The sequence below is a fragment of the Panthera leo genome, chromosome B1 (genome assembly GCF_018350215.1).
Source record: "Panthera leo isolate Ple1 chromosome B1, P.leo_Ple1_pat1.1, whole genome shotgun sequence".
Classification (NCBI taxonomy): domain Eukaryota; kingdom Metazoa; phylum Chordata; class Mammalia; order Carnivora; family Felidae; genus Panthera; species Panthera leo.
This window is the reverse complement of record NC_056682.1, coordinates 185,158,167-185,177,640: the sequence shown is the minus strand read 5'-3', so window position 1 is coordinate 185,177,640 and position 19,474 is coordinate 185,158,167. Positions and strand designations below refer to the sequence as shown.

General features: G+C 40.8%; 1 protein-coding gene across 1 annotated transcript in view; it reads right to left on the bottom strand.

Moving 5' to 3' along the window:
* Window positions 1-15,524: 15,524 nt before the first annotated feature.
* DHX15 (DEAH-box helicase 15) overlaps window positions 15,525-19,474 on the bottom strand; it is a 61,824-nt gene continuing 57,874 nt past the window's right edge. The window contains exons 13-14 of the mRNA XM_042936787.1: window positions 17,580-17,749; window positions 15,525-16,096 (exon numbers count right to left, since the gene is read on the bottom strand). Coding sequence (XP_042792721.1) covers window positions 15,979-16,096; window positions 17,580-17,749 — 288 coding nt within the window. The 3' untranslated portion in view covers window positions 15,525-15,978. The remainder of the gene's footprint in view (window positions 16,097-17,579; window positions 17,750-19,474) is intronic.

Here is a 19,474-nt window from a genome sequence, read left to right as displayed (position 1 = left end):
TCCAGAGGCGTAACTGGGGAGGGGGGTTGGGCAGGGCTGGGTAGCCTAGTGTTTTCATTCCCCAAGTGCTTACCTTAGCCTCACAAAGGCCCCCAACTCATTCCTCTTGGCTAATTTAAGGGAATGACACCTGGTGTAACGAAACTGAAATTTAAAGAGGAGACAGCATGGCATGAGAAGAAAATTAGATCTGGAGGAGGAAAATGGATCCTAGGCCTACACGTGAGAACTTGGGCTAGTTGCTTCTCAAACTTTGTAGAGGTTGGGCTGGCTTCACTGCAAAGGGGACTTTCTTTCCTGCTCTACCTGATGCATAGTTCCTAGTCATTTACAAATAAGCCACAATAATAATCTATTGGGTACTTGTTCCATGGCTAGGAACTACGTTCTTTAAATATGTTACATATTTTTATGCTTAATATATACTAATACATATGTATGAGAAGTAGATGCCAATACTTCCCCCATTTTATTGTTTTAATGTTGATTTATTTTTGAGAGAGACGGAGACAGAATGCGAGTGGGTTAGGGGCAGAGAGGGAGGGAGGCAAAGAATCCGAAGCAGGCTCCAGGCTCCGAGCTGTCAGCACAGAGCCTGACACAGGGCTAGAACCCACGAGCTGTGAGATCATGACCTGAGCCAAAGTCGGACACTCAACCGACTGAGCCACCCGGGCGCCGCAATACTTTCCCCATTTTAGATGACAAAACGGCAAGGGTAAGTAATTTCCTCAGTGGATCCAGGACTGGAAGGCAAGTCTGTCTTATCAACAAGGGCCCATGGCGTTAGGGTAGTGGAAATCAGGAATGAAAGAAACATATCCTTGGAGGATCTTGGATCTATGATGAGTTTTAAGATCTAAGATTTCATTTTAGCCTCTTCTTTTTTAAGACGTTATTTCTTTTGAGAGACAGTGCGTGCACACTGTGGGGGAGGGGTGCTGAGAGAGAGAGAGAGAGAGAGAGAGAGAGAGAGAGAGAGAATCCCAAGAGGGCTCCGTGAGACCCAGGGCTTGAACTCACACACCAGGAGATCATGCCCTGAGCCAAAACCAAGAGTCAGACGCTTAACTGACTTGACCCACCCAGGATGCCCTAGACTCTTTTTTTTTTTAAAGCAGGTTCCATGCCCGACGTGGGGCTTGAACTCACGACCCCAAGATCAAGGGTCCCATGCTCTACCAACCGAGCCAGCCAGGTGTCCCTAAAAGATTTCACTGTAGATACAACTCACAGCTGTGCCTTTACCTTAAGGCTTAATTGATTGGTTAGGCCTGTAGGTCAGACAGCACAATACCAAGTAAGACCCGTGTGCGTTCCGTGCACATGAGGCAGGGTAGGGTTATATTTTAAGAACAAACAGTCCTCAAACGTCAGTGGCTTCTGTAGCCCAAGTTTATTTCTTGCTCATCTCCACCTGAGGTCATCTGGGAACTCTGCTGTGTCCCCTCCACTGGCAAGTTGCCGGGGCCGAGGGAGAGGGAGCCCGGGAAGGGCACCCTGTGCTCTTAGAGCCTCCACTCAGATGTGCCCCTGTCACTTCTGCTCCGTCCCGTCGGCTCAAGCAAATCACCCGGGGCATGCGAAAACCCACCGTACTCCTGGAACCAAAAATATCTGGAGGACTGCCTTCACGAGTACCACAGGGATCTTACGGTTCACAAAAGCGTTTGTCACCATGACTACTACCCAACTTAATTCTCACAAAACCCAAGACAGCGATGAATTAGTTAAATGCGATTAATTCAATTATAAGCTGTCCACCAAAGACCAAAACGAAGTCAGAGAAAATACACGTGAGAGAGGGCCTTGAGTCTTACGAAATAGAGGAGGTGTGAATCTGCCACCTGCTTAGCTCAAGGCTTGCCTGCCTCTTAAAGCGCGTCTTCATGAAGAGCGGGACTCTTGTAAATGGACTCTGAATGAAGGTCAACTATACCAATTCTTAGCTTAAAAATTGTAATCTTCCAACATTGAAGGGGGAAATGGCCACATTTCCCCTCTTGAAATAGTCCAGCATGTATCTCTAACATCTTCCCTCTACGGGGAGATTTAATTTGAACTATATAATGATTTTAGCCTTAAGAAATGACTTTAGAGTCTAACCCCACCCCCCCACCCCCCACCCACCGCCCAAGTGAATGATGAGACCCCACTTGATGCCTCTCTGAAAGATCAGGGAAGGAACAGAGGCTCAGCTCTCGAGTAACAAGGACAATGGGCAAAGAAGCGATTCAGAATCCCCACCTCCTCAAGGCAAGTCCCTGTGAAGGGATAACGTAGAGGAGTCTCAAGAACCGTGTGGCTCTCCTGGTCTGGCACCTGGCTCAGTATTTCAGCTACTTCCTCCGCGGTGGAGCTAAAAGCGGGAGGCAGGAGGCCAAGAACCGAACTCTCTTTTTCCTAGTTAACCCCCCAAAGAAATGCTTTGGTTTCAAAGCCTGACCACGGGGTGTCAGGCTTCGGGCAAAAAGAAAATAGACATGGTTTATCAACCCCACTTAACGGCGCCAATAGAACTCGTGAGATCTGCTAAAAGGACAGGACTAATCGGCTGGCCCAAGTATGTCAATATGTCAGGGAGAGTTTACTAAACTTTCACCCAGCTGATTGCATCAACTACTATTTATCTTTTCGACATCTGTACAAATAATTCATTAGGCAGCACAGTGATGGGGCCTCGTTTCTTCTGATTAAAGATGGAGGAGCGATTAACCTCTACATCCAACAATTCTAGACCCAGATAACCTGAGAGCTTCGTACAACACCTGGAAATGCAGAAGAAAAAAAAAATCTAACAAGATCTCTGATAATGCACAGCCGGGAATGCCAAGAAACGGGAAATCCCTGGGATGGGAATGGTAGGAACGGACTGAGAATTCAAATGATGATGTGACTGGCTGGGCATATACTTTGACATTTGCCAAACTTGGCAAGACCGAGGCAGGAGGGATGCAAATTAAGGGTGGAGTAAAACTTTGATTTCTCCATAAAGCCTGGGCCTTCAAGAGACCATGTCCCAAGAGGCACAGAGATAGGACAACGAAGGCCGGCTTCGCACTGGTTTGGACTGGGGAGAACATGGCTGGAGGGAGAAGTTAATGGGGCTTTGGGGTCTGCTCTCCTTACCCTCCACCTGCACTACCAAAGTTTAAAACGCAGCTCTCACCAGTCCTAGACCTTTGGCAGGTTACATAACCTCACAGGGCCTAGTTTTCCTTGGCTGGGCCTTTGTGAAAAATGGATTAAATTCAGTGCATGTTAAGTGCTTAATCAGCACAAGACCTGTAACATAAAAGTAGTGTTCAAAAAATGGTAGGGCAAATCAAAATGTGTTTGAAATGTGCTTTTCTTCCAGAGTTCAACAGATTTTTCCTTCTCAAGAAAGTCAGAAAATGGTATGCATTATCCAAAAATTTAATGAAAAAAAAAAAATAAAGTAGATCATTAGTTTTAAAGGGTCAATAGTTTACAGCCATATCAGATCCTAATCACGTGACTAGAAAATTAGCAAAGGTTCAAAACTTCCTTCATGGTGAAATAACTAAAATAATGCACACATACAAGTTTTGGTAACTATCATCCACGGTCTTTTAATGCCGCCGGTACAGTTCAAAAGCCACTTTTGTTTATTTGGGGAAAGCAGAAAATTAGGTGGAACTAAAAGCCACCATGTATGTAACTGGATATGGGGGGAAAGCCCTGACTCGGAATGAGGAGACAAAATAAACTGAATGACCTTGAAGAGAATTTGGTTATCTCAAGGCCTTGGTTTTCTCTGAAAATGAGGGTCTGAAATCAAGGACTTCTGAGGTCCCTTCCAGCACTCTCTTTGATTTTATGACAGCCGTTGCAATCGCAACAGAAACTATCCATTTGGCCCTCCCATTCCACAGAAGCAAAACACACGGTATCATTTTAAGAGTCAAAGAGTCAAATTCTTGTTTTGAATTTTAAAGTGCTACATACATGACTGCTAAGGTTAAAGCTTCTCTCTTTCAAAAATCGAAAAGGTTGAATCATCAGAGGATAAAACCCATCACCACTGCAAACCAAAGTAGATTTTCAACCTAGTAGAAAATTTGAATTGACAAAGCATGCAAAAATTAGCTCAAATAGCTGCAGCCTTCCTCTACGAGTATCCTGGCAAATGCTTAGTGGTTTAAGTGTTGATTGTTTATGCTGCAGGAAGCAATGAGGCTGGAAGCGTGAATGTGATATGCCCAGACTCTAGAATCTTCACTCAACAGAGAAGAAGTCTTCTTCAAGGAAAAAGAACACAAGTAAAAAATTACAAATTCTTAGAATTGTTTAATTGTTTCCACAGGACTGGGGGGTGAGGGGTGACACATGGGGGGAAATCACCAACTGTCATTCATGTTGCAAATTTCCAATTTTTACAGTCACTGGATTTACATACATTTTGTAGGTGACGTTTCTTTCTCCAGGTACATAGTGAAAGACATTGTCCAAAATAACTTTTGATATAAAATAGAACTTAGAAAGAAAAATCACTTAAGAAATCAAATCTTATATAAGGGAGTACTTTAAACCACAGCATTCACACATTTGACTGTGGATCCCAAATGCTTATCTAAACAGAGCCAACGCAATTAAACTGCCTTCACTCAAAATGGTGTCACAAGGCAACTACCCTATTTACAAGCCACTGATAAGTTATGACAACACTATTTCATAGCCTGTCACTGTATTTCTTTTAACCCCCCGGCTCTAGGATTCAGGATTTCCTCAACACTAAGGACTTATCTCAAATATTTTAGTGCAGAACAGTGGGGGGGGGGGGGGGGGGGGGAAAAAAAAAAAAAAAAACCAGGGTGGCAACGCTGTATTCAGAACCTAGATAATGACTTGGAAATAAAAAGAGGGATGGGCCCTGGGAAGTGATGAACTGCCACTTATCTTTCTAAGCTATTTTTTTTTTTTTAATAAAGAGCAAAACTTTGAACACTAACTTACAAAGATTAAAGCTAAGCAGGCCTAGGAATTCTGTGGGAAAGCCAATGGCCATGGAAAACTCTTAGGTCACTATCATCAGTCTTTGTATTTTTCAGATATGATTTAGTAATAATAAATATGAATATATGATCAATGGTGTTTATATATTTGCTAACGGAAGAAGTTGGGCAAGTAATACCTGATACTCCCTTTTGTAACGTCAGTGAATTTTGAAAAAGTACTTCTCTAGATATACCCATACAATAGCTATCAGTAATAAAAGCTATCGGTATTACTTTTTAATATGAAATATAACAAGCTCATGCCATTTAAGTTTTATTTTTTTTCTTCCTTCCTTTATGAGACCGAAAAGAAATGCTACAGAGGAAAAATAATAATTTATGCCAAACAGTTCCAAAACCCTTCTGTAAGTCTGAACACCTGCTCCTGCCTGCCTCACTGTGCCAAAACCCTTGTCGTGAGACTAAAAACAAAGGTCAAAACAAGTAAGGCCTGGGGCACCTGGGTGGATCAGTCGGTTACGCGTCCGACTCCGATTTCGGCTCAGGTCATGAGCTCAACAGTCTGTGGGATAGAACTCCACCTGGAGCTCTGCACCGACAGTGCGAACCTGTCTGGAATCCTCTCCCTCACCTTCTGCCCCTCCCCCGCTCGTGTGACATGCTCTATCAAAATAAATAAACGTAAAAAAAAAAAAGGAAAAGAAAAACAAGTAAGGCCTTCCCCTGGAAACTTAAACTAGAGGTTTAAAGAGGGCATGATGCTGAGTTCACCCAGTACATCAATACTTTGGTCATTTATTTGTAAATCAGATGATGACTTCAGCAGATTGGAGCACAAGATCTATCAACAGGTACAGTCACAGACACTACACTCTGTCAATACATAAATACAATCTGGATTACCCGTGAAAAGCTTGTGATTCCTTTCAATACATCCAATACATTCCGGATACTTCCCTGAAAGCATCCCCTACCATGAAATCAAGAAGGGAAAGCATTCAGGTGATGCAGATCTGCTTGTCTTGGTCACGGCAGAGTATCGATGTTTACACAGGGGAATCTCTTTCCAAGGGACTTCACGAGAATCCAAAGAGTCAGGGAAAAAGCAAGACCGATCTCTGGAAAGAGGTCACAATAATTGTTTCAAGTTCCACATAAAGAACAGAGGTTTGGGTCGCCGGGATAGCTCAGTTGATTAAGTGGCTGATTCTCCTGGTTTCGGCTCAGGTCACGATCTCACGGTACAGGAGTTCAAACCCCACGTCAGGCTCCACACTGCTAGTGCAGCCCGCGGGGAGCCTGCTTGGGATTCTCTCACTCCTCCCCTGCCCCTCTCTCAAAACAAATACGTTTAAAAAAAAAAAAAAAAAAAATAGAGCTTTATTAAGGCCCCCACAAAATACCTACTTAATTCATATGTTTAACAGTGGAATAGGAAAAGCTGTCAATTATGGGCATCCACTGGACCAGAAGTTCTGGGTTATTTCATTTAGTGAACCGAACACTTTATGTAAAGTACTATAATCAAGCCTCCCCTTATAGAAATGAGGAATCAGGTTAGGGTAAGTCACAAATCCACAATCTTACTGCTGGGTAAGGGCAGAGATGGGGTTTAAAACCTGATTGGAAAAGGAAAAAATAAAATCCGGTCTGTTTACCAAAGTGCATTACATCATATTCTTGCCCCATTCCATTACATACCCTTGAACAATCTGCTTTTTAGTCTAATGGGTGCAAAGAGTAGGAAGTCTTAAGTTCTATCACTGCCAGTAATAAGGGAACAGTGATATAAAAAACCAAACCCAAGAAAGCCACAGAAGTTGTATTTGTAAAATATCTGCTGAAGAGTTACTTCATACCAGGCCTAGGGTTAGGTACTAGGGACAGAGACAAGCAACACAGCTCTAGGACGCCCAGCCTGGTGGAGAAAAACAGCCTCAAATACTCTGTACTGAAAGTAGAGAAATGAGAGAGACAATCTATCATCACGATGGCTCCAAGTCATGGGGAAAAGCAGTTTAGTGTGAATGAGCAGGAGGAAATAAACACGCTTCACTCTGGTTTGCAAACATTTCTCACTAGTATATTTTTTAAGTTTATTTATTTTGAAAGCGCGAGAGAGAGAGTACATGCAAGTGTGGGAGGAAGAGAGAGAGAGAGAGAGAGACAGAATCCTGAACAGGCTCCGTGTGCTCAGCACAGAGCCCGATGCGGGGGCTCGATCTCATGAATGACGAGATCATGATCTGAGCCAAAATCAAGGATTGTACAACTCAACTGGCTGAGCCACCCAGGCACCCCGGTTGGAAATATTTCTAATCCCAAAACTGAACAAATGACTTTTGGATTATGTTCGCTTCAGACTTCCCTTCAGATTATATTCACTGATCCATTCTGAAAACACAATCAGGAGAAGGTTGCACTGAAAACCCACACTATAATCAACAAATTACCAGTTAAAAAAAGGTATCCTTATCAGACCCTTACAGCCCCACTTAAGGAGAGGACCAGGGATACAATAAAGTCCCCTTTCCATTTTCTGGCGAACATTAAACCAGAATGGAAAACTGTGGTCATAGAGATGCCTAATACACAATTCAGATAGTGCTCTAAACTTACGGGCATCACAATCTTAGGACCACGCAGCAGATCAAAAACTCCAAACTGGCTTTATATATCCAAGCTCCCTGGTAGACAGCTCAGGGGAAAATCATGTAGTACAGGGGCCCTTAGGCAGAGTAAGGAATAGCCAGTTGTGCTGTTAAGTGGCCACAGGACCTTGGAACTCAGTACCCCCCCACCCCAGAAAAATGGAAATAATGGAATATACCCCAGAGTTGTAAGGTTCGGTTCTGATAAAGGACTCTGAAGAGTTCCCATGAACTATTTTAAAAGTCGCTATTGATTGCTTTCTCTTTTCCTCCACCATGCCTGATCATTTCTATTGCCTTCAGTCTATCTTACTATTTCTTAGTGAAAACATGACCACAACCTGCAAGAGCAATCGACTCGTGTCAGTCCTCTACAATAAAAGGTACCCATTATTACACTTCTCCACTAATAAAGCAAAAATGGGGAAATGTGTTTCACCCTGCAAACAAGACATCTTGTACCAGAGTTGACATGAGCGGATCCTAATCATTACATTATTTTAAAGGGACAACTCTAAAGCAATCAGTCATTAGTTTCTGTACAAAGTCCTATATTTCTTGAAGGCGATTAAAGGTCTCCAGAAGGCAAGTGCAGACAGACATTCAAAGCTTAAAAACTATCTTCAACATCATCAATACAGCCCCTCTTAAATGTAAAAAGGTAAATAATAAAACATTAACGATCTTAAATCAAAGAAATTTCTTTCATTAATTAATCTGGGGAAGTAATGATTACACAAAACCACCAAATACAAAGCTTTAACAATGTTTAAGTATTTTACAAAATAGTACTGTATGTTTTTACACGAAGGAGAACTGAGATTGTACAATTAAGGGCAAATATACTCAAGTAATGTCATACATACATGATCACCATTCAGAGATGAAATTTCTCATCATTTCTGCTACAATTTACTGACGAGTTTATCATTCCTCAAAAATTAAAATGTTTCCCTTTTAAAGAACAACGTTAGCCCTGGTAGGTAAATCCTACGAATCAAATACAAGGTTCTTTGATAAGACACTAAACAGACCTAGTGCAATAAGGCTGAAATATTGCCCACAATCTAGCCTTAGCAATTCTACTTCTTAGCAATTCTACATCTAAAGTAAAACAACACACACCTCTGTAAGCATCAAAATAAATTTCCATTCATTAAGGGTTGTTAAGGAAGTCACTCCCTAAAATTGAGAGCATGCCTCATTTCACTCATCAGGCCTCAGATCTGGCTATGACAAAATTTCAATTGCCCAACGATTCATATAAAAAATGAATCTATGAGCTGAAATGAAGAGGCTTCTCAGCAAAGACATCACAACCATTACTGTGGAGTGAATGTATTCACCAATGCTACTGACCAAACATCACAGAAGCACAAGGCACGAGGAAAATTCACAGATACTAGATGAGTTTATGGGGACAGCTGCCATCAATGATTCTTTTTAATGGCAAGATCTTAAAGATTTTACCACATTTCTTCACGCCTAGGCACCCCTATCAAGCTGCACAGCCTTCTCCCGATTTTTCCATTCCCAGGCTAAGACCACAGAAGAGGAACCAAAGAAGAAATCCATTGTCAACTTCACACATTACTCCCCTCCCTCAAGCCTGAACTTGATCCCTGCACTCTCCCCCTAAGAGGCCATTTGAGTTGAGGTCCCTTAACTGTCCCTTCTTTATCCTAATATCTTTCTAAGGAAATTTTCTCATTTCTAAGGTGAACGCAACCAAGCTTGGCCTCAACCCCACTCTCTCCTGAGACATTAATTTGAAATTCCCCCCCACAACATGTTAAGATGGATGAACAGGGCAGAGGCAGAGAGAGGGACAGAGAATCTCAAGCAGGCAATGCACTGAAGCATGGAGCCTGAAGCGGGGCTCAAACCCACAAACCCAAAGATCACGATGTGAAGCGAAATCAGTCAGATGCTCAATAAACTGAGCCACCCAGGCGCCCCTAAAACAGGATCCCTCCTCTTGATCTCAATCCTAACCATACGACTTCTTGTAAAAAGTAGCCTTTGCAAGTCTTTTCCACTTCAAAACCCTCTCTCACTCAACATCGCCTACAGAGGCCAGGGGGTGGCAGAGTGAATGAAGGCAAGGGGGTCTGGCAAACCAGAACAGGCACCTACCTACAGGGGGCAGCCATAACCCCAGAGTAGCAGATTACCTCAAGTGCCACGCTTAAACGTCAGGAAGGCCTGTCCTGGCCAGACCTACGGGTATTTTGGGTTGAAATGCCCCATCAGGGCTACGTGAGGCAGACGGGCAGGCTGCCTCCGGCTCTCTTGGCTACCTGCTTGCAGCCTCCACCTTAATCCCTATGTAAGGTGGCTGAAGGCCAAACTGCCAAAGCCGGTGGCCTTCTTCAACATGCACAGCCCTCATCCATCCCACCTTCCTGCAACACGAAGCGGCAAGAATCGTTCTCTCGGTCTCTCCTTCATCTCGCCCATTCCCTTACGAAGGATTCTGTCTGTAAATTTCTGCCATTTTTCTTCTAGCAGCAGCTAGGGTCTCCATAAAACGCTCTCAAGTCTGGATTCACAACTGGCACGCCACTCATTCGTTCACTCACACGCTAAACCAGCTGTCTTTAATCACTATTTTTTCTTTGTATCACTACTTTGTCTCTTGCTCTTTCACTCTTACTCTTCTGTTCAGTTTAATCTCACTACTTAGGTTATAGTATTTTTTCGAGCGGCGGCCAATGCCCACCTCCTACACTCTATCCTCTCTGCTGAACTCAGATCCACTCTCAACCTGGCCTCCAAAGCCCTCCGTGACTCAACCCCAACCTACCTTCACAACCTCATCTGTCCTTACTCTATATCGTTGAAATAAATTTTAGGACCCAAACGGAGCCACTCCTGACGTTTGCCACATCAGCAAACCAAGTCAGGTTAATTTTGGTTTGACCAGAAATGCCAAACGTCAAGCCAACTCTGGGCCTTCTCACCTCAAACAAGGTTGTCTACGTGGCTGACAATCAGACATTTTCTACTTGTCTCCCCTTGTTCTTTATTCTTTATCCTGTAAAAGCTTGTGGCCTTCTGCCCTGTTTTGCAGCTCTCTAAAAGGAGATGGTCTACCTTATGAAGTGTTTTTCTGTATCACCTAAATAGTCTTCTTTAACCGTTTCTCTAACAGTTTAGAGAACATGCTCCAGCCAAACTACGCTCCTTGCTGTCCCTTTAAGAGACCATCAAAACTGGCCCTGAACACCAAAGGTACAAACCATTAAAGGAATTAAGGAAGGATAAATTGGACTTATACAGTATTTAAAAGTTCTGTTTTTACAAAGACTCTTAAGAAAATGAAAGCCAGCAGGCGGGGACATTTGCAAAACGTGCATCTCAGTAAGAACTTAGATCCAGAACACCCAGGACTCTTAAACTCCACGATAAAACTCATTTTAAAAAGAGTGAAGGATGCGACCAGTCACTTCGCCAAAGAGGAGATATGAATGGCAAACGGGCACAAGAAAAGATGCTTGACACCGCTAAGTATTAGTCATTCGCGAAATGTAAACTGAAACCACAATGAAGAACTAAGATATACCTACTACAATGGCAAACAGAAAACAAAAATGGGTAACTACCAGGTTTTGGTGAGCTGCAGGGCAACTAAAACACCTGTACATTGCTGGTGGGACGGCAAAAAGGTACAGTACTTTGAAAAACTAGTTGGCACCTTCTCCTAAAATCCAACATGCACGTATCCTACAACCCAAGAGAAATAAAAACCCATATCCATACAAAGGTCTGCATGCAAACAGTTTTACTCACAATAGCCAAAAGCTGGAAATAACCCAACTTCCTAGCAACTAATAAATGCATGAACAAATATGGTACATACATAATGGACCATTATCCAGCAATCAACAGGAATGCACTGATACGTGCAGTATGGATGAATCTTAAAAGTAATGAAAGAAACCAGATACAAGACCGCATACAGTAAGTACCATCCCATTTCTGACATTCTGGAAAAAGCAAAAACAGAAGGACAAAGTTAAGTGGTTGCAGAGCACTGGGGAGTGGGGCAAGAGGATCTGCTACAAAGAACAGGGGAAAGGAAGCCCTCTTGGTTGATGAAAATGCTGTGTAGACTGTGGTGATGATCACACAACTGCATAAACTGTTCACACTTAACACTGAAGACCTAAAAAGGGGGGGGATCATTTGAGTAAACTATGCATCAATTAAAGCGTAACTTTAAAAACGGTCTGAACTATGACTCTTGGCCTGAAATCCTGTTAATCGTCTAAGAAATCCTCCGTGCTGATTGAAAGCCTAATATGTGAGGTCCAACTAAAACTCCTCCACAAAATTTCCCTATTCCTTCACCCAGAAGTTGCAAGTGGCTGCCCAGAATCCAGCTTTAAGTGTTAAGAAAAAAATTTTACAGATTTCTAAAAGGAAGATTTCACCCATCATTTTGTTATTTCCAGTTTTGTTTGAAATACCATCAGGGATTTTGTGACAACACTTGCTTAATTATAACCCATCCTTCCTGATCCCTATAGTTCTTTGATCCGTCTTATCACAGTCATTATACCATGCTTTATATTCAGACCTTTGCACATTTTTTAACTAGACCATAATTTGAGATGATCTCTGAATTATGAACCTACTCTTTATAATCCCACGCAATGCCTTTAAGAGCTGGTGCTTAATAAAATGAACAACCATCAGTACCACTAAGTAACTTCTAGAGAAATCCTATGAAGGAATACTACTAATGAAATGAAATCGCTGCTATCAGGGAGAATGTGAAAGAACAAAAAGAAGAACAAACAAAAACACCCCAAGTTATTTAAATGTGGCTTTGCCAAGTTTATGACTTGAGTTCTCCATCACGTTCCATTTACTACAACCTACTATAATTACAAATGAAGGCCCTACAAAAAACAGCATCTTTTAAGAGAGAATAAAAAATAAGCCCACATATAAACAAAAAATGTAAGAAAACTTGCCAAACCTAAGAACTCCCAGGTTGGGCTACATTTAGCACGCAACTGGTAACAGAGGTGGTGACAGAGAACTGCTTTTGCTAACTTTGGTTCAAATACTCTAGAAATGAGCAATCGCCAAGTCCAAGCTAGAGAATTCGGTCAAGCGAACCAGTGTCCATAATGTAGCCAGTGTACTCCAAGAGAAGGAATCAGAAGTCACTGCAGCAGCATGTTCTCAGTGCAAGATAAACTACTTGACCACCTGCACAATGGTTCTCTACGGGGCCCTCTTACCCATCGGTACAGGGCTGGCGCATCACTCTAAATACCTAAGAACACAACTCCCCCCCCCCCCCCCCGCTTTCTCTAAGATAAAAAGAAGTTTTAAAATTCAAATCATTGCTTAAATAGGTACATACCAAATCTGTCAACTTTATTTTTAAATTCACTAGATGGTGAGGTCTCTGAAGATTATCAATGCCCACGGTCTGTGAGGGTCTTTTCTTGGCCCTGAGCCACATGCCAAACTATCACATAAAAATTAGAGACCTGAAATTTACGGTAAGATTAATATGAACCAAAAGTATGCGGCGGATGTTTGAACGGTTAATGTGATCATAAGCTGCATTAACAGAAATGATGTCATGTCTGGTCCCCTGAGAAATACAAGTTCCAGTTGAGACCACAGTACTGGCTACTGCCCAGTTGAGACCACAGTACTGACTACAATCCAAAGAATACCTAGCAGAATCAGGAATATTCAGGATTATCTAGCAACCATACCGAAGAGGGGAAAACAGGCTCTTCGGCCTAAATCAGAGTAAAGAAAGAAGACAAAGTTAAGTATCTAAATAGCATCATGCAGTAAAACAAACATCCTTATTTAACTAACTTTGCTCTAAAAGCAAGAAATAGAAACAATTAGTCACAGAGAAAGAAATTTTAACTCAGCATTTCTAGCAAACTATTAAGATGTCTTCGAAAGTAATGGTTTTCTTTAAAGTATCTGAACACAGGAGATAGCCATCAAAATTATGCACAAGAGAATCTGAAGGTGTTTGTGTTACCTTACAAGCCTCAAATCCTACGACTAAGTCATATGCTTTCTGTTTTGTGGGGTTCCGGCTAAGTAGTGTGACTGGAGGGGTGTATTTCGTCCTATTCCCCCACGTTGAGTTCATTTCCTCAACTTGTTGCCAAATCTCTACTTGCTGATGGCCTTCCTTTCTTATGCTACATTCACAACAAAAAGCAGCTCCACTATTTTGAGGCAAGAATTCTTCAAGAAAACAAGATCATCAAGAAAGATTTTCGCAGTATTAGGGACAACGTTTTACATTTAATTTTCTTGTTCCACACCACTGAGGGGATTCATTTGATAGTTGTAACCACCTAGGTAAACAAGGGAAATTGTAACCATTTTTGTATCCAATTGGCAAGCCTACAATAAATGGGTTAAAGGACACCAATTTTAAGAGCCACACCTTTGTGAATAACATCAGTGCTTAAGACTCACAGCTTTGGTCAGATGTGGCCGGACTTGCAAAACTGAACAGTGGGGTGGGCATGAGGGCAGAATAAAAAAGAGCTCAGCTCGCGCTACCGTTTCCACATAGCCACTCCCAGTGCACACTCATCACTTACCAAGATGTAAAGAGCACTGGCTGTTCCTAGAAACTCTGCCAAATGCCAACCTGCGTTCTTTACATCAGCATGGCAACTTGAGTTTCTCGTGAAGAAAACTTAATGGTCTCATTTAGGATTTTAAAAAGCACAAGATTAAACAATACATACGCGACACTGACATCTATTTAAAACTAGATAGATGGTCACATTATAAGAAGATGCAACTGAAAAAAAAATGCAACATAATACTTTGGCAAAAGGTGCCGGTTTAGGGGAAACAAATCTAAGTGCCCAGATTTTCTTAACATAATCTAAAAAAAAATAAATAAATAAAAATAAAAAAATTCTAGCAGATAATGTTGCCAATACTTAAAGCAGAATAAATTGTTAGGGTAACCTAAAATATCATCTCAGCATGTAAATTATTCCATGAAAAGAACATGAGGCATTTCCAGAAGCATCTGAACTCTTCTAAGCCACCGGCATCGTTTAAGAACAGCTACCTATACACTAAAAAGTATACAGCCTGAAAAATTCTAATCTGCCCAATTAACTCCCTTAAACTGCGTTAAGATGTATGCTTCAAGGTACATTTAAATTCCAACTACACACACCTATAAATTCCCTTTAACATTTAAATATTTGTAAAAGAGAGGGAGGAAGAGAAGACGGGAGTCCAGACATTAATGAGTACAGTATTTAATCTTTAAGTGAAAGGAAGTGATTTATTACAGGCCCTTTGATGGGTCACACCAAACACCTCATTTGCTGTTAAAAAGGTGTTTTTAACTTGTCTACTGCCTGTCACAGGAAATGGAAAGTCAAATTCACATTTTAACACACTAATTACTTTGTAGACTGCATAAACTATCCAACACCAAGACTCTAGTAAAATGGACTAAGATCTGTAACATAACATCACTCCCTACTATCTACTTAATACAAATACATGTTGGTTTCAGAAGCTAGGGTGTTTCTCTTGTATAGAAAAGATCTACTAAAAATGTGGTGCAAAATCAGCCTTATGAAATAAACTTTAAGACCAGAGAAAGCTATTCATTACTCTGCCTTGTGAATGAAAACCATATACTTTTATCCCATTAGACCACACCCTGATTAACCTAACAAAGTGCCACACTATGTTCTTGAAAATACTGCTTTAATGACTACTTTCTCTACGGAAGTAGGAAAGATTGTGGACCGATGCTAAGTATGTAATCATGGTATACTTACAATTTAAAAAAATAGCCCCATGCTTGAGAAGAAGCCATAAAGAGACTAGAACAAAGATATCAAAGTGCTTTGGCTGAAATTAGTATAAATAGACTTTATTGAAGTCAGTGCCTCTGTACTGAGACAGAAGATTGTGTCTACATAAGCACAAGTTGTAACATTTCACAACTTCTAAAAGGAATGTCAACAATTACAACGATCATGCATACCATGGTCGATAATCACATTTTAGAAGCATTTTCAACCATTTCTAAAGAAATGCTTATAACATTGTTATATATAGAACTACTTTCAATAAACTGCAAAACATTGATCGACTTTTCCAGTATGAGCTACAGTGTCAACACAAAAGGGAGGCATAAATGTTTAATTTATGAAATCAGAATGGAATATTTACTGTAAAGAAAAATTAAAAAGCTTTCAAATAAAGGCCATTATTGAACCAACGTGAAGAGCACAACTTGAACTTTTGAGTTCATTCATCTTTTAAAGCTGTCCTCTGAATAACTTCAGTTCTAAGCACTGAATTCAGTACTGTGAATATTCCTTGGATTGAAGTTTGGCAATGATGCGGTCCAACTGTCTCTTTGCTTCACACTGTGGGAAATTGCTCATGTCATAATATTGAGGGGCAATTTTCACCAACCTGTCCGGAAGGGGGGGAAAAATTACCAAATTAACATTTAATGAAAGTACTGGAGTTGCTAGTAGGATAGGAATTACTCATTAATATAATGATGAACAAAGGCAAATCTACAAACCCAAATCAACATTAAAATTACAAATGCCTAACACCACTTTTAGAAATGCCTTATTTTAGTTAGCATGTTGGACTTTCCATAGACGTAAAAAAAAAAAAAAACAAAAAAAACCTGGAGATAAAATCTTTTAAAAACCTTTCTTTACATTAATACAAATATATGAAAATTAGACCACTAATCTCTTCACTTTAGAACACCGTTTTAACCAACCTCTCCAAGGTTAGAGTAACACAGGCTCTGTAGGAGAAATATCTTGGTATTCAAATGATTGGATCTTCTCAAAGTTTAATAACTATAAATATAGCTCTATACCCCAAAGAGTTCCCTTGACTGAATCTTTTTTAATGTTTGGCCATACAATTTTTTCTCAACAAAGCCTTTAAGATAAAACGGTAATGTCCTACACAAGTGTCAGAAGTCATGATAAATCTGTGTAGGAAAGAAAGCAGGCTCACAGCAAGTGTCATCAACTAAAAGAAGTGTTTTCAGTCCCACCATTCCCAGCTGACGGCTCCTATCTTAAGTTATAGAACGGATTCTGGCAAACCGACCAACCAACTAACCAAAATAAAAAGCCAAACACACAAAAGGGGAAGGGTGGTAATTTTGCTTAAAATGATGACAATCAGGGGCGCCTGGGTGGCTCAGTCGGTTAAGTGTCCAACTTCGGCTCAGGTCATGATCTCGCGGTCCGTGAGTTCGAGCCCCGCATCGGGCTCCGTGCTCACAGCTCAGAGCCTGGAGCCTGCTTTGGATTCTGTGTCTCCCCCTCTCTCTGCTCCTCCCCTGCTTGCACTCTGTCTGTCTCTGTCTCTCAAAAATATATAAACATTAAAAAAAAAAAAAAAAACTTTAAAAAATGATGGCAATCAGTTCCAATAACAAACTGCAAATCAAATATGCTAAGATACAACGAGATGTGTGGTTTTTAGGCTTGCTTAACTCTTTCCAAAGTATCAACATATAAATCATCAATAATTCAGAGCTAATGATAATGGAACAGAGAAAATACAAAGACTGACTGATATCTAGGACAGTACCAGGAGACTTGAGTCGATCACAACAGCAAGAGAAGGACTCCAAAGACCCTTGATGCTAGTCAGCTGTAATTTTGTATTTGGCTGCAAATCCCGCCCACACCCATACCAACAATCCCTCTGTCATCTTAGGAAAGCAAAATCACAAGAGAGAGATCAACCATACCATTCGATGAAAGCCCCATACCTAAACATGGAGCACACATCCTGAGCTGATGAGACCATCAAGTTCCTCGGAATCAAAGGAAGGGCAAGACTGCTGCCAACGAAGTCAGACTGCATTCTGAGCAAAATACTAACAAACTCTGTCAGGACAAAGGGTGTCGCTTACCATTCTGGCTTGATATCCGTACACGTCCGGATGTAATTCTTTGTTGTAAGAACAAACTCATTGTAAAGCACCCATTCAGGCTTGTGGTCAAGAACAGTAGAGGGATGCAACTGAACCACCTGGTTATCCTTCACAGTTAAGTAATGCCCTGTTCGTTCTAAATGTGCCACCTGAAACCAAAACCCCATAAGTTAATACAATGCTTCTGATGTGCCAGTTACAAAACAAACATGTAAAAAGCTACCTACAGGATTAGGAACAAGCAGGCCTCATCTTTTGCTTTTAATTCGATGGTTACACTTATTTTATCACTGCCTGATAAAAGCAGGGAACAGCAAACTACCGCAGGCCAAATCCAACTCACCGCCTGCATCTGTAAGGCCTATTGGCCAAAAATGGCTCATACATCTTTAAATAATTGGGGGTGGGGTAAGGAGATATGTAAAATTAAAAAGTAAAAATTATGTAATTTGCATTATGTAAGTTATGTACTTGTATTACAAGTAAAAATTATGTAATTTGAATTTCAGGGTCCATAAGTACAGCCTGGTTGGAACCCAAGGACACTCATTTGCCCATGGCTGCTTTTGCACTGCAAGGGCAGATAGAGCTGAGCAGGTGAACAGTGACCTCATGGGCCCACAGAGCCTCGTATATACACTACCTGGTCCTTCCTGCCTTAGAATGACTAGAAAAGGTTCTTTAGTGCCAGGTAACAACTGTGTATTAGATGAACAATTACTAGAAGATTCACAATTAAGAGACAAAGAAAGCAAAAAGGAGTGAAAAGCAAAAGGTAGTCTACAAAGAGAGGAGGGGAGGGGAGGGGAGAAGAGAAGAGAGAAGGTAGTCTACAAAGAGAGGAGAGGAGGGGAGGGGAGGGGAGGGGAGGGGAGGGGAGGGGAGAGGAGAAGAGAAGAGAAGAGAAGAGAAGAGAAGAGAAGAGAAGAGAAGAGAAGAGAAAAGAAAAGAAAAGAAAAAGAATGGAGGGGGGAAGGTGCACGTAATTCCTTCCTGTACTTCCCTCTATAATCAAACATATCGATTGGTGGCACTTATGTAATAACTAATTAACAAACACGGAAACAGAAGACGATACACCCTTTAAAATTCTAGACCTACAGTAATATGAAGAATGTGTGTGAATAATTGACGTGAATAACTTTGAATAAATAACAGAAAATGAACTCCATTTCCTTCACTAAATATTTACTAAGCACCTGCTAGGTGCCAGGTACTATACTGCATGCCCTGTTTCTAACAAAGTTTAATCCTGAGAGAATTAGAAACCCATTATGCTTGAATATGGCTTTGCCAATCTTTTCTGAATTAGAAGCAAATCTAAGAATATGTCAAAAAGAAGCCACTGTATGCTAGTACCTATTAAATATGAAGAATAAAGAGTCTGAAGAATGAATTTTCATACCTAGCTCTATTATTTTCCTAACTCTAATAAGCACGCAATCTTGGAAGATGTCACAATAAAAGTTCTTACTGTCACTATGATTTCAACTACAGACTATGCACCAATCAATTCTTATTTTGATTTTGTGCATTTGGGTCCGTTCTATTTATTCAGCTCATCTGGCCTTAAGGCAGGCCACATCTTGCTTAATAGACATAGCCAAAATAGAGAATGAGAAAACAACCAGGAGACAGGAGACATAATTAATTAAAATCAATCCAATCCCAAGTAATGGATTGATTTGTTTTCAATTTTACAACCACAGAGTTTTTTTAAAACATAATTTGTTTTAAATCCCTTAAAATAAATGTCTGCTATGTTTACCTGACAAGCTGTACTTCAGTTAGTCGAGTCCCCACTATATATATTACACTTCACACTAAATGAAACGTTTTAAATTACTTTTCATCTTATCACTTAAAATAACATT